Source organism: Tympanuchus pallidicinctus, unplaced genomic scaffold (assembly GCF_026119805.1).
Source record: "Tympanuchus pallidicinctus isolate F22 unplaced genomic scaffold, pur_lepc_1.0 scaffold5, whole genome shotgun sequence".
Lineage (NCBI taxonomy): Eukaryota > Metazoa > Chordata > Aves > Galliformes > Phasianidae > Tympanuchus > Tympanuchus pallidicinctus.
The window spans coordinates 54,195,992-54,211,251 of NW_026294769.1; the positions used below are offsets into that span (position 1 = coordinate 54,195,992).

At 41.4% G+C, this 15,260-nt stretch overlaps 1 protein-coding gene across 1 annotated transcript; it reads right to left on the reverse strand.

The window, feature by feature from the left end:
• Positions 1-10,156: 10,156 nt before the first annotated feature.
• LOC128090756 (cytochrome b-c1 complex subunit 7) lies at positions 10,157-14,307 on the reverse strand. The gene is made up of 4 exons (XM_052703324.1): positions 14,169-14,307; positions 13,384-13,455; positions 11,568-11,734; positions 10,157-10,385 (listed from the first exon to the last, which is right to left on the reverse strand). Exons 1-4 carry the CDS (start codon positions 14,290-14,292, stop codon positions 10,308-10,310), a joined length of 441 nt encoding a protein of 146 aa, XP_052559284.1. The 5' UTR covers positions 14,293-14,307; the 3' UTR covers positions 10,157-10,307.
• Positions 14,308-15,260: the final 953 nt, after the last annotated feature.

The window sequence follows — 15,260 nt, forward strand, 5'->3', positions numbered from 1 at the left end:
GCCTACTCTGTAGTAGAATTATAGAATCATAAAATTATAGAATCTGTCTGGGACTGTCTGGATGGCATCCCATCCCTCTGGTGCGCCAGCAGCACTACACAGCTTGATGTCATTCATAGACTTGCTGAAGGTGCACTTGATCCTACTATTGATGTAATTGAGGAAGATATTAAAGAGCATCGATCTTGATACTGACCACTGGGGAACACCACCCTTCGCTGATCTCCATACAGACATTAAGCCACTGAACACCTGTGGGCATGAGTCAGTCTCCACAATGCTGTTCCTACATAAAGTGCCAAAAAATACAATACCAAAGCTTCAAATGGCAAAGATAACTACTTTGTACATCAGTACAACAGAACAACTCTTTGTCTTTCTACTTCTCTATTGTGAGACAGCCTGTGGTAAAATGTGATTAGAAAAGCGCATACTTAAATAATAAGTGCAATCTGCTTGCTATTACAGATCCTTCCCTGAGCCATGAATCAATGCCTTTTCTCTATGACAGTCCTGGATTATTCAAGCATATAGGGCTGTGTTCTAGGAAACAGTAAAAATTGTCTCCTCCATGATAAATTTTAGAAGCACTTGTTATCACCTCCTCATATCAAGTATTTTTAGTACTAGCAAAGTATCTTCTTTTCAGCTCCCTGGAGACATCTGCTCTCCATATGGCTGCTTGCTGCCACTCCCACAGCCTGTTTCTGAGAAAGAGACTCCTGGTATGACAGATTGAAATTATTTCCAGCTCCTTGAACCCTTCACTGGTTCCTGACTCATGTAATTGAGCTTAACAAATTCTACACGACTCTGTATTTTTTAATCCCTCTCAACGAGGAACTTTGTGTCACATTGCTTCTGCTGTCAGCAAGCTGCCCTTGGAGCAGAGAGGCAGAGAGCTGATGTGATGCTGAGCCCACCTAGCATGTGTCGTCCCTTTGAGCCCCTCTGATCCCCTCCAGAAGCCTATGTATGTGACAAAGGGCCACCATCCCACTGGTGTGGCTGTTGGCCCAGTACAGCCCCTATTAAAAGCCCCATTTCTCTGACCCACTTCAGAAAATCAAGGCCATCCCATGGTCATTCAGTGGTTTCCAAACCTTATTCTGTAGAACAAAGTTTTGTTCTGTGATCGCAGAGTGGGAACATCTTTTTTTTTTGTTTCTTTCCTTTTGTTGACTTGGCAGTGGATGTTGGAGTATGGATCAAGAGCTAAAAGATAATCACTTGTGTTTGTGTGTTGTGCACATATCTATAGTTACCTCTTATTCCCCGCTGCACCCTGACACGTGTGCACACTGTCTGATCTCACACTATAAAACACATGCTCTGTTCAAATATGTTTCCTCATGCCTTCCTGCAGGAGCTGTCAGTGCGAATCTTTATGGAAGTTGTTACAGTAAAAAGAGACACAAAGCTCTGTCGAGTGATGCACTCAGCTCAACAGAATGACATTGCAAATACCAGAGGGGGAAAACCCCACAGATGATATTTTAAGGGCAAGACCTTTATAAAAACATAGCGGTCAGTGCTGAACGTTAATATTTTTCACTCTTGATTTTTGCATATTGCAGTAACAGTCCAAACACGCGCTCTCCTTCTAAGTTATCAGGAATTAGAGAGCTGCCTGTGACCCAAACCCAAAAGCCACGTTTGGGAAATGCCGTGCCAAAGCCCCACAGGGCCATAGATCTGGGCAGCACTCGTGTCAAAACAGCATGGTGTGCTGAGAACCATGGCTGCTCCTGTGCTGAGCCAGCACTCGTTTTGTCCTGAAAATCTGTCACTTTGAGCTTTATGCACAGTATCATTTCCGTGCTCTGTAGCTAAAACACTAAGGATACAAGATGTGGCTGTGAGAAATTCACCCAGCCATATTATCTTATTGATAGCACAAATTCAGTTGTTCTTAATTAGAAATAAGAGAAGCCAATTATTTTGGCACGTATGTGTCACATACGAAATTCCTGGAGAAAAGCACTCTGGGTCCCACTAACAATGCTGGGGACAAAGTAAAAAAATAAACCAGGGGAAAAAAAACACCATGCTTTTGCTATATTTTTGGTTGGAGAGAAACTCACCTGTCTTTTTATCCCCTAACTAACAGATACGGAATACAGGCTGATTCTTGTAAATTAAAATAACATGTGGGCTTGCTCCTTTGATTGGTTCAGAGGTCTGTGCTTCATGACTATGCAAATAAATCCCACATATGAACAAGCATCTAGGGCACATTCAGCAAGCACAATACTGCTCGGCTTCTGCATATGAGACAATTTCTGCATCTAAACAATGTTAAACACATCAGTAATTCATTGCGTGATTAAGGACCTAAAAGGCAGAGATCTGTCAAGTTCAGTATGCTGCTTTGTCTCAACGTTTCCTACATCCCGGGTTAGAGCAGGACAATTCAGCGGCATGTTCTCCAGCGCTGAGCCACTGCCAGCATTTTCTTAATGAGATTAAGTTGTGCCTTGTTACTGTAGAAAGACATGTTTTAAGTGTGCTTGACCATTTATTTCAAGTAGGATTCTCTTTAGGTCAACTATTACCCTGGATTTGTGAACTGTAAAGTTTTTATTTCATTACTCACCAAAATTCTTCACTTTGAATTTATCCAATTAGTGATAGAGGTATTAATAAAAGAAGAAGCAAGATGGATCATTTAGATCCACTAGAACTATTAGATGCTTTTTCCTTCCATTAGTATCTCTGTCAGTAACCAAATAAACATGTAAATTCAGCCTTTTGATGTACGTACAGTTCCAAAGAAAAAATACCGAAGAAAAAACAGCATGGAAGAACTCTCCAGAGATGACGCCCGAACTTGTGGAATCAGGAGAGTCAGACTGCAGCATTACCAAGCACAGCTAACCCAAGTCTTGGAGAGAGTGCTTGGGACATGCAGTGGGACTGGGGATAGAGAGGACTGCTGGAGAGCTTGGGCTTGGCATTGACTGCCTAAGGAGCAGCAGGGACCAAATCATTCTCGGGCCACGATACAAGTGGCAGTTACAGCCACAACAGTCCAAACATGCTGAAAATACTTCTGTTTGTTTCATCTTCAGCTAGGACCAAGACCTGAACAGAAGTGCCTGGCAAAAGAGTCAGCAAAGATTTCTGCTGGGCGCAGCAGGGCAGCTCAGAGCCATGCACTGCAGACCTCTGTTCGCCCAGGCATTTGGCACGCTAGGTACAGCAGTGCACTGGAGCTCTAGAGTAGCTGCAATCGTTACAAGTAGTGGATAGAAGGGCAGTACCTGTTCAAGTGGTAATGATCACAGGCTGTGCCGGGGACTTTCAGGTTGGATATTAGGATAAATTTCTTTTTTGGGCATGGTGAGGATAGGTTGGTAGTTAGACTAGATGCTCTTAGAGGTCTTTTCAAATCCTGATGATTCTACCATGGACACAAAGTCTTCCTGAAGGCTCATAAGCCATCACAAAATGTCCCCTACAATATTTTTCTCTAAGAATACATCAAGAATGAGAATCTACACACTTTGGTTCTTGCAATTGTTCAGTAGTGGAAGTCTCTCACTCGCTTAAACATGGATTTATTAAAGACTTCATTACGATCTTATTTCACAGCTATATAATTCTGCTGCTATGAAGTTATCCCAAAGGACTTTTAAACACAACAAACGAATGAGAAAAAAATTAGGAGGATTGCCAGAAAGTGCCTGGGGAGATCATTTGTGTATTTGATTTTGATGTTTTGATGACACCTTATTCTCCTCTCTCAAAGGGTGGTTTCTAAACCAGGAGTGAGTACGTCACAGCTGTGATGGTGAAAAGGAGAGAAAATTAAGACAAAGTCTTATCTCAAAGATGGATGTTTTCGATCTTTCCAGTTCTGTGGATCAAGCACTAGCAATGTTGACCAACTGTAGTCTGTAATCAAGCAGGGTCACCCTGATACTGCTCACAGTGAGCCCAGGACAATATAAACAAGCTCTGCATCTCTGACAATGGCTGCATCACTTCCAGTGCAAAGGCCACTATTGGTAGAATTCGAACAAATTTATGGCAAAAATTAAAACATTTATATTTTAACATCTCCAGACTTTATTAGGTGTTCTTTATACAGTCATCTGGTATGTTTAAAGAGTGAGCAATCATATAAAAGGAAATATGGTCATAACTGATTGAAGTAATAAAACCCTGAAACTAAATAACATCTCATAACTCATTACACAGCATATATTAGATTTCATTACATCAGTATATGACTTAGTAGTAAATTCTCCTGTTGGTCATAAACCTCTAAAGTGTTGTCATCCTGAAAAATGAAATTAAAAAAGGAAAGAAGACAATGCCAGGATGCTTTGGCAGTGCTCGTACTGTTGTGGAACAGCCCCACCTGTTGTTGGGGTGAAGAAGCCTTCGTGAGCCGTGGGTGATGCTGGGGCATTTGGCAAAGACCTCAGAGAACCTGGTCACCAAATATGTTACCCACAGAAAGAGCACTGCTGAGGCCTCCTATCCCTCCTTTTCGCAGAAGGGCACTTACTAACACTTGGCCTACTGAGTCCCAAGGGCTGCCCAAGCCACGAGTGCCTTACGCTGTCCTTCTACGGCCTGAACACAGCCCATAAGTCTGGTGCCTTGCTGCAAGGCCTTCTGTGCCCATTTTCCTCCTCCTTTTAACAGCTTCTAATTACAACGAGCAACCGGTCAGCAATCGTGCTGCCTGCAACATCTGGGAGATCTTAAGGCCGATCCCAGTCCAAGCAGCACTGATGTAATTGTTTTGCTGGGGAAGGATGATAACTCTCCCCACGTGTGTTTATACTCCTTCAAAATAATCCAATGGTTTTTTTGAAGATCACTTATGTCAACACGTGCTATATTGTGTCTTATGTGTTGTTAAAGGGCTGGGTGGAAGCAGCTGGGAGAGAAGTCCTTGTTCAAAGCATACCTTCTCTTGTTCTTCTCGAAACAGTTTGTTGGATCACTGCAAAGCGACTGTTTTGGAGGTGTCCAGCAGATCTGCTCACAGCAGATCCGTGGGGTTATATACATGGATTAAAAGCTAAGCATAAAAATGAATCAAAGAAATCCCCCAAAGCTTTAGGAGTGAAGAGGGGCTACTCCCCTCCTTTCCACAAAGTTTGCAACCAGTTAAGAATGAGGCTATGCAAAGCCAGGTGCTCCATACCCCAAACCTGCACTGTATCCAGCCCTAGGGAGAAGTCGCAGACTTTCAGACACTCCAGCAGGAGCTGCTGCTCCAGCAGAAGCTGCCCTCAGGGCATGGACAGCAGATGGGCAGGTAATGGTGCTCTATGGAGTAAGCCAGGTGAACCTGGGCTGCTACGTACAGGCTTTAAACTACAGATAGGAAACATCTGTCATAACTATATGACCAGTCCTATAATGGGAGTAGCAGTCGTTCTTTAAGACAGCTGTACTTCTGAATGCGATACGCTTTGTTAGATTTCCCCCAGAATTTTTTATTCTGTATTTTACAGGAAAAAAAAAAGAAAGCTAAAAAAAAACCCCACCTATCACTGCTGTCAGTGCAGATGCAGGTTCTGATTTTGCCCTTCTACAGCCTGAGTAGCTTTAGGCAGGGATGAATGCCATAATAAAGCTCCAAAATACTGATCTCACTCTCTGGTAACTCAGGTTCTGCAGTGCACAGAGCAGGGCTGAGCCAAACCTCACCTGGCAGCAGAATACATTTTACTTTTTATCAGAGCCACTTTCACACTCCCACAACAGCCTCATTAGCTCTAATAGGCAAGCTGGGCTCCAAACATCAGCACAACCCTGCCTTAGCACTGATGGAAAATTAAGGGAGTTTCCTTCCCTAATCTTCAGTGTGAGAGAGCAGCTGAGAATCTTTCATGATCTGGAGAATTTTTAGCTAATTGAGGTAAACCAAACATACCTCGCTGCTTTTATGACTCTTTCAGAACAGTATCTTTTTAAGCTAATACTCCACTGGGGAGCACAACTCGCTGACAAAAGCCCTCTGAAGTGCCTTGAAGAGATCTGAGCTCTGGGCTCTGAACTTTGCTGCTTATAAACAATCACTTCAATCTGCCAGGCCACAGCGGGAGTATGAGGCTTCATGAGAGGACTTAGGTGTTGTAACACTGAACGCAGCAGCATTTCACTGGGTGTCTCGCTATCCAGCCTCCCCACGCAATCCAGAAGACTTAAGACACAAAGAACCAGATCTGCACAAGCCAGCAGGGAACCACTTTAGGAAATGCTGAAGAGAGCATAGCCCAGCTGTGCTGAGGTACCTCTTTCTGATCAGGTTTCAAACCCCAGATCCCTTCCCAGAGTAGGAACTGAAGCAGCACAAGCTCATAAAACAGCAACGGCAATTACAACACTTGCTTAGGACTTGGAAGAGAAAGATCCAGGTCTCCTTTTACACTGCAGAGATGTGAATATCCACTCCCAGCCCCAGGCTGACCATTGGGATGTCCTCTTAAAACCCTTCTGCTTTTCATGAGAAGAAGCAGACGAGGTTGGGCCAGGGCAAATGGATGCTTTGGTTATGGTTATGCCTGGGCATTCTGGCAACAGGACAAGGACAGCTTGGGCCCCTCTCTCAACTCAGTTCATTGAAAGATACTCATGTATTTTCAGAGAAGACTGAAACCTTGGTGAGCACCATGAACTGGAAGGGGGCAAAACTAAGACACACAGCTGCACCCTCTCTAGCAGCACAAAGCTTTTCATGAAGAAAAGGAATTGAGCCCACTGCCTGCCAGCATAAATTAGCTATGAATCACTAATGAATAGAAGCTATTGATGTGGTTCTGAGAACACCAACACTGCCAGGTAAACAGAAGAGTATGTGATCTCTGGCATGCCATGCTGTTCGATCAGCCTCTCACCTGGTCCAGCACTGAGGTCTTGGGTGAGCCAAGAGCTGCTTGACACTGAAGCATGTACAAAACCCCACTGGTGGAAATCTGCACCTCTGCCATGACTTGCAATAGAATTTGGGAAAGTGAGCTTTGGGATCAGGCCTAGTTCTCCAAGGGCACATAGATACTAACCCAAACTGTTTGTTTACCACAGAGACAGTCGCCTAAGTACTTTCCAGATCTGTCCTTTGGGGCTTAGACTGGCTGGAAAAAAAGAGGCTAAGAAGTGAAGTCACTCAGGGCACTTAAGTCAGCTGCATACCCAGAGGGCCTCCCAGTTCCATCTCTGGCCTTCCCCCAGAGCAGCAGTGGTGCAGGTTGCATTTGTCTTCTGTGGATTGCAGAGGCAGCCCTTCCCACAGCTGGAGCTCCGGCCCATGAAAGCCAACTACAAAGGTGCAACAGCATCGTGGTGAAATCTTAAAGATAATCTTTGACTTCTGCTGTCTAGAGAGAGAAAACGCTTCAAGTAGGAATGCGTTTACCATATTAATCCTAAAACAGTTCCATTATAATGACAAGCGTGATGTTTCATCAAAATTCTTATGAGATTTATATCTGCTGTAGCTCTCCTTTGGATGGAAGTTGGATGTAAAACAAGCATATGTTTCTTGTTACAGAGCTGCAAAAAACATCCATTGTTTCTTGGTTGACTGAAAATTTAAAGAAATCTGTCTGCCATAACAAATATGATCACAAATCCAAATGTATTCTTATATTTCACTGTGTATTTAATAAAGGAACTTAAATGAAGTAAAGGTTCACTGAAAAACAAATGAATTTAAGCTACAACCATCACCAAGCTGCAGGATTAACAGTATTAACTCAGATTCTCTCAATTTGATATTTAGATACGCCTAAAAATATGAATTAAACTAAGAAAAATATTTCCGTTTATGGAATCCATATAGACTTCATATCCAGAAAACTATATCAATGAAGTTCAAGGTTTCACAATCAAGTCTGGATGCTGCCAATCAAGGTGATGCTGCCTATTATATTAAGGTATGACTTAAACTTACAGGTTCCTTTTTTTTTTTTTTTTCCCCTTCTTCTCCCTCCCCAGTGGGAATCCCTCTTATTTAGGAATTCTTTTCACTCTTGTTCAGAGCACTGCTCCATCCTGCTTACTGCACACTGTGCAGAACATTGAAGTACCAGCTTCTGTGCAAGTATTTATATTCTTTACATCATAGGAATAAGGACTGTGAGGTCTTTTTCAAATCTAACAAACCTTTGCAAGATTTGCCCCGGCAACGCTACCAGTACCATCTGTTGTGTGACCAGATGAATAGCAACACCTTTATCTAATATTCTTCAGAACAGGTCTACTGAAATGATACAGATATAACCACTTTGCATTTCTGCAGATAGGAATCAGAACACTGAAGAACAAAAAGCGCCTTGTACAGTGTTACAAAAGAACTTCACGACAGTACAAGAAAGAAAACCTAGTTCTCCAAAACTTAATGCTGTTTCCTTCACCACCAAACTGTTTTTCACCCTTGTTAATCTATCTCACTTTACTGCAGCCCATGGCTGCACAATCCTAGATCATTCACAGAACAGCACACAGCCTACACAAGAGATGTGCAGGATCCCACAGAAAGCTGCCGAGACAGGTAGGAAGTGTTACAGGGAGGTTATAGATATTATAATCATGTCTCTAAATTTTACAAGTTCATTCTTCCCCACCCAAATGTCTTTAATGAAGAAGTTAAGGATTCAAAAACAGGAATCACATTGACCCTCCAGCTTGTCACCAGTAAGATAATAAGAATAAGGTACTGCAATACGATGCTGCTTTTATTTGACTCTGACTCTCAAAATGCTAAATATGAATGTTAAGAAGTCAGTGATTTTACCTGCCATGCCAACTGGCACATGGATGCTTTGCACTCTGTTCAACGCTCTATTTTCAAATGCCGCACGTCATCAACACCCTTTTCTCCACCCCATTTTTTTAAAAAAGCTTATGAATCACATTAACCTTAGTTCAAAACGAGGATCAAACAGATACTAACTTTATTAGTAAGTTCTCAAAAATGCATCATCAAATGATGTATGTTTCAATGATAAGGTTTTAAGATAGGAGATGAAAGAAACTTTACGTTCTTAATGTAATCCATTTGCAAAATTTTTAAGGAATATTGGCGATACAGATATTTTCACACCATTTTGTTTTTACCACGTCAGGTGTGAAATACTGGGATAAGTATTTCACCCAGGAATAGCTGTATTCACTTAGGAGATTGTGTTGTGGAGTCTCCTTCTCTGGAGATATCTGAGGCCCATCTGGACACCTACCTTGTGTGATCTGCTGTAGGGAATCTGCTATTGCAGGGGGGTTGGACTCAATGATACCTAGAGGTGCCTTCCAACCCCCACAGTTCTGTGATTCTGTAATTTTAGAGATGCAAGCAACAAAAGCATGGGTCAGACAAGCACACATAGCAAAAAAGATATCTTGTTACTATCACACAATCACACAAGATACCAAAGAGTATAACAGATCTCAAATTTTGCAATTTGTGTGTAATAACACAAAACAGGCACCAAATTAACACTCAAGGCCTTCTGCCAGCAAGGGCTAGTATTTCCAGATACACCTGAATCACTTCTGTGTTTATGTAGAGCCTGAATTATACACATCTCTAATGTTAAGCCTGTTAGCACAATTGTTTCAAATATTTGATACCACTTACTGTAAACATCCTCTAGGTCAAGAAAAAAAAAGAAATGGGAAGTTAATTATGGTGCAAAAAGCACATCAGCATAGCACTTTTATCCTTTACAAGAATATCATAAGCTGAAATGAGACCTTAAGATTTATATGAAAATTATCTTTTTATGCTTGAACAACACATATAATATAAACAGCTAGAGAAACATTCCCTGATTTTATGGTTAAGGAACCACTGCCATTTGTCATTACTGTAGTATGTACATGCTTACATCCATAGACTGTTACTTCTGCTGTCTCATGACACCAACACAACATGAAGCACTGTATTCCCACCTCCGAGGAGAAAAGATGAAGGAAGTAGCACCTCCTTTTTAAGTTAACAACTTCACCAGCAATTCTGGGTGTTTCCTACCTAACTCTCCAAGTACAGGAAACAGCTGTACTATGAAAGAAGTAAGAATCAAGAAGCTGGAATGAAGACTACATCCCATTAAGCTAATGTGTAATGTATATGCTCATAGGAAAGATCTGAACATTAGCTTGCTAACATTTATAAAGAAGTCTTCCCAGGAGATTTTATACTTCAACATATTTATTTTAGTTGGACGAACAGACTCAGTGAACAAGCTGAAACCAGTATTCCTTCAGCCTTACATGTGCTTCCCTGAAGACGTGAACCAAACTTTAGAAATATCAGAAAGATGCGGCATGAAGTAGTTCAATAGTTATTTCTTGTTCCATGCTTCTCTTTCAAGTCGTTCACGAATTACTTCTTTTAGGTATGGTTCAAGATAAGGCTTATCCTGAAGAAAAGAAAAGAATACATTTAAACATGATTATATTTAAAAGGGAGGTCCAGAAATGACTCAAACCATTCCTGCAGATCACCTCTCTCTCATTCTTTCTCAGATTTGACTACAAAGCAATCTACTGAGTGGAAGAGAAGGGGGGTTAAAAAAGAAAGAAAAAGAATCACATTACTCATTCTGAAAAGACAGACTTGCTATCTGCCAAGTCTGCAAAGACAAATTCCCTAATGAAACCACTTTGAATTCCTAATGCCTCACCGGCATTATCAAATAAAATGATGCTTTCAGCTTCACCCTCAGAAATGACACTGTTTTTTTTTTGGTTTTTTTTGTTTTTTTTTTTTCTTGTTCTGCTTTTTGACAAGTATCCAAATGAGCAAAATCTACTTCCATTACATCAGGTTCATGTAAAATACTATTTGCATGAAAGAAACTCATTTTCAACTTAACTTCTAAACAGCACTGCAAAGATTCAGCAGAACACCTGACTGTGTTCAGTTGCGAATCAAACTGCTGCTCAATCAACATATGCAAACAGATAGTCAATGCAGCATTTACCAAAATATGACCAATAACACAAGAAACAGCTTCTGCTTCTAGAGGGAAATTAAAGCTCTTGTGTTATCTTCTAGTACAAAGTTTAGTGGCAAGATTCCTCTCTGCCTTATCTTTGGAGAAAGATGAAATGGACAGAAATACAAATGTGTGAGTTACTCCACTGCAAAGAAACATTCTAACTACAACTAAAAAGGCAGATTTTGTTTGATTTGGCTCTCGTATTACAGAAAGACGCTTATTCTAATACACAGTTTTCCTTTAAATTATTCTTCCTTCACATTTTCATTAATTGTGTAGAAAATCTTGAGCCAAAGCTTTTATTAAGAAACTCATACAAGAATTTCCATAGTCACTAGAGAGTATTTCCTTATCTGACAGCTTAGAATATTTCATCCGAAGACAACAGTTCTATAGTTTTGAGCTGTGGTTTAAGCTTTTGTCACCTTGAACAAAGCATTTGAATTTCCATTGTTAAAATCCAGACTTTTAAACAGAATTCCAAAGCAATGTTATTCAAAGGTATTTTATAAGATATACACTGATTTACTCATTTTAAATAACATGCAACGTGCACCTCTTCACAGAGATTCAAAGTCCCAAAGAACACTGCACACTTACCTCTTCATATTTTACCCACTGTTCTTTTGGAAGGATCCGATGCTTCAAGCTTAAATCAAGCGCTCTCTTTATGCGAAACATTCTTTCATTGTAAAGATCCTCTGGAAGTCTCTTCAGTGCTTCTTTTACATCATCATCTTCATACAATGTATCATCTCGCATTAATCCTGTGCCAAAAATATTTTTACAATATCACTGAATAGATATTCCCAAGTAACACTCAAGACCCAACAAATACGTTTCTAAACTTGGGCGTAACACTTCAAATGCAAAGTTAGAAAGAAAACAGACACGTGTAGGAGAAGATAAACACTACTTCCCCAAAGAGATTAAAACTGTGAATATTGACTTCCACATACTTTCATTCCTTTTCTCAAGAAAGAATATGGAAAATGGATATTTGATTCAATGTGTTTCATGAGATATTGAGATCTGATTGTTGATTTCTGCTCTATTTTATACCCTTATATTTCAGATGGCAGTCTACGTAAGAGATTTAAGAACTGATTCTATTGCAGTCAGTTGATCACAGATGTGACTACTTGAGTATTTAAGAACAAATCTTTTAAATTTCACTGCTAAAAAAGCCTTGATGCCCATTGACTATAACAAGCAATGGAAACATGAAACCACTCAAGTTGTTTGTGCCTGAGTTTCTACTTCTTCCCTCCAACTGGGATTTAATTCAAGTAGGACCATCTAGTCCTCTGAAAGCCAAAACCACCACTTTTTTTTTTGTTTGTTTTTTTGAATGAAGAATTCCTGAAATTCAACCAACTGCTTAAAATTTCAGTATTAACAACAAAGAACAAAACGTTACTTCTGTATCATTCCAAGATTGATGCAGATTATATGAGTACAGCTACTGACTTGAGGTCTAAGGTTTTGATCTCACAGACTTGAATTGGAAGTAGTATCCCAATGAAACAGAATTTCTTTTAAGCAGCATATTCTTGAACTCAGTTTTGCAGTTTCTTGCTAAAGGCACAAGAAGCACAGTAACTCCTTTAATTACTAGATTTCAGAAAAGCAACAAAAAGCATTAAAGTCTTTAAGAATTTCAGGAAGCAGACAGCACTGCACCTCTATTACTGAGACAGTGGCAGAGGAATGAACATTGGTCATTCAAATTTATTTTTCCTCATGTTCCTGGGGAAAGTGTGTGAACTGCCTTTAAACAATTCACTCAAACTGCAGGCAGTAGTAGCAGTCTGCATGTTCAGATTCTTTTGTCTTTCAAAAACAGTTCTGCAATCTGTACTGCTGAAACAAGCTCAGTAATAACAATGGACAAATTAAGTATGATACCATCAAGCTAATCTTCACTTATAGAAACACCACTTTTACAGTTACTTGATCACTAAATAGGCTAGAGAATAAATCCTTTTTATGGAAATTGAACAGTTTGCACAAATGTTCCAGATAGATTGCTATTATAATCCAGACTGCTATTAGCATCAATCTCCCTATTTTCACGGATAGCATTTGGGAAGGTAATAAGGTTAGCAAATAGCGATGGGTGCAATTGACTTGGTGGGAAAAAAAGAAAGAATCAAGCTTTCAGGACTGCTTTCCAGAAGTGTCTTCAAGAGCTTCAGCCTGACTTTAACTGTTAAAAGGTATTTCACAGAAAAGGAGAGGAAATACAGAACAGAAGTCACTTTTTTCTAACTTTTTTCCACAATAAACATAGCAGCTAATATCAATAAAACAATTAGATAGACATTTCAAAATGCCTACACTGACCAGTTACCAATCGTAACCAGATTGAGGACTGTTACACTTGAAAAGCTTTAAGGCCCGATGAAATACTTACCATATTTGTTGAACCCAGCTGCATTATAATACCACTTTCGAATTCTGTCCATCAGGCGGCCACCTCCTGAAACTACAAACGACTGTCATCAGTTGGAGAGCAGCATAAAATTCAACATTCCACAACACTATGACAGCATGCAAATACTTGCCAATCTCTTTCACAGCAGCAGCGTGACACCACTCGAACTTATAGACATAGGCCTGTCTGCGTTACAGTATTGAGAAAGGGACACTGAACACATGGAATGAGTGCTTGTTGCTTACAGTGTTTTGACCTGTTCCACACAATTTAAATATCAGACTACTTTAAGACTGACATCACCACTAACCACTCACTACCAAAGACAGCAGCAACAGTTTCAAGCTCCATCACTCTTACACGAGCTAAAAGCAGTGTTCTACCACCACGCTTTTCTAACCTCATACTCTTAAGCTTTAGGACCCAAGAGGAAACATCGCTAAGGGACAGAGCAATGCCAGCATTCGAGCAGGTCACCGGAGCCCGAGGCCTCTCAGAAAGGCGGCGGCTCCCAAACTCCTTCCAATCGCTTCCGAGCCCCTCGGCCCCAGCGCTCGAAGCCCGACAGAGGCCCGAGCTGAAGGACAAGGCTGAGACAGAGGTCACCGAAGGGCTAAGGACACAGGGTGCCCAACGCGACCCCAACTCCCCGCCCCGGCCCGCAGCCCCCCAGAGCAGTAGGAAGGACGGCAGGACGAAGACAAGTTCGATGGGACAAGCCCCGCGCCGAAGCCGCCCCGATCGCGATCCCTCCTCCTTCTCACCCGTTGCCCTCGCCGCCATCTTGACCTCGGAGCGGCGCACTGCCTGTTGGGAGCGGCCTGCTGGGGACGTCGCGGCGCCGCAGGGAGAGGAGAGGCCGCCAATAGCGGCGCAGCGCGGGCGCATGCGCGTGGGCAGAAGGCCGGTGTGGGCATGGCCCGCTGGGAGGGGGCGGTGACGGGGGCACAGCGCGGCTTATCGGGTGCGCAGTGCTGCGGTTTTAAAGAGTGGCAAATACATAAATAATTGATTAACCCCAAAGCTAATAACTAATTACACTACTTACACCTCTACAGCGCTCCCAGCCGAGCAGCACGCCGGAGGATGGCCGGTGACTGCAGGCCAAACGTTTCTTCTGCAGGCTATTCCATCCTCAAGCAGAAAAGCACTTGGCGTGAGGCAGCTCTGCTGTCCTCTCTCCTGCCTTGTCTCAGCACTTGCATAAAGTCGGTTGTTGTCTTTCTTCGCGGTGTTTCTGGGAAGTATATCTGGCACAAGCATTCAGCATTTCAAAGAAGCTGTGTTAGCTCTGGCTGCAGTGGGTTTTTTTGTTTTGTTTTTTTAAATACATTCAGAAAGATGGAAGTTCAAATTTTAAGCCATCCAAAATGTGGTACATGCTCCACGGTACAATGGTTTGTCACAAACCAGTTAGGTGCTGAGCACAGCGGAGCAAATGCACAAAAAAAAAACACCTCTCATATCTGCATACAAAGCCTTTTTCAGCCTTACTTCTGCAACACAAAGCGTCACTTAATGTTCCAACCCCAAGCTTTTAACAAATGGAGACGTTTTCATTAAATAAACGTAAATCCAAATGAAAACATCTGGATTTTAATTTCCTGACCTACTTTAACTGGAAGAATAGAAGCTTCTAAACAATAAAGTGTTAGCTTGCATTTGGACAATCAGCTTGCATTTTGTAATTCTGTATTAACGTAGTTCATTCATTGATAGTATAAAATACCTTCTCTATTCCCCACAGTTCCCATTTTACTTCAGTTATAATTGAGCCAATTAACGACACACTACAGCCTCTTTTTGTGTGGTTATTTCTATACTAAAGACATACAAATCACATCAGGGTGAAGCCA

Bases quoted from the DNA above. Each gene is read 5' to 3' on its own strand.
- LOC128090756 (XM_052703324.1), bottom strand. From the start codon at position 14,292: ATGCGCCCGCGCTGCGCCGCTATTGGCGGCCTCTCCTCTCCCTGCGGC. The intron at 11,735-13,383 runs GTAAGTATTTCA...TTTTTGGCACAG, and splicing joins AGCTGGGTTCAACAAATATG to GATTAATGCGAGATGATACA. The intron at 10,386-11,567 runs GTAAGTGTGCAG...TCTTTTCTTCAG, and splicing joins AGTGGGTAAAATATGAAGAG to GATAAGCCTTATCTTGAACC.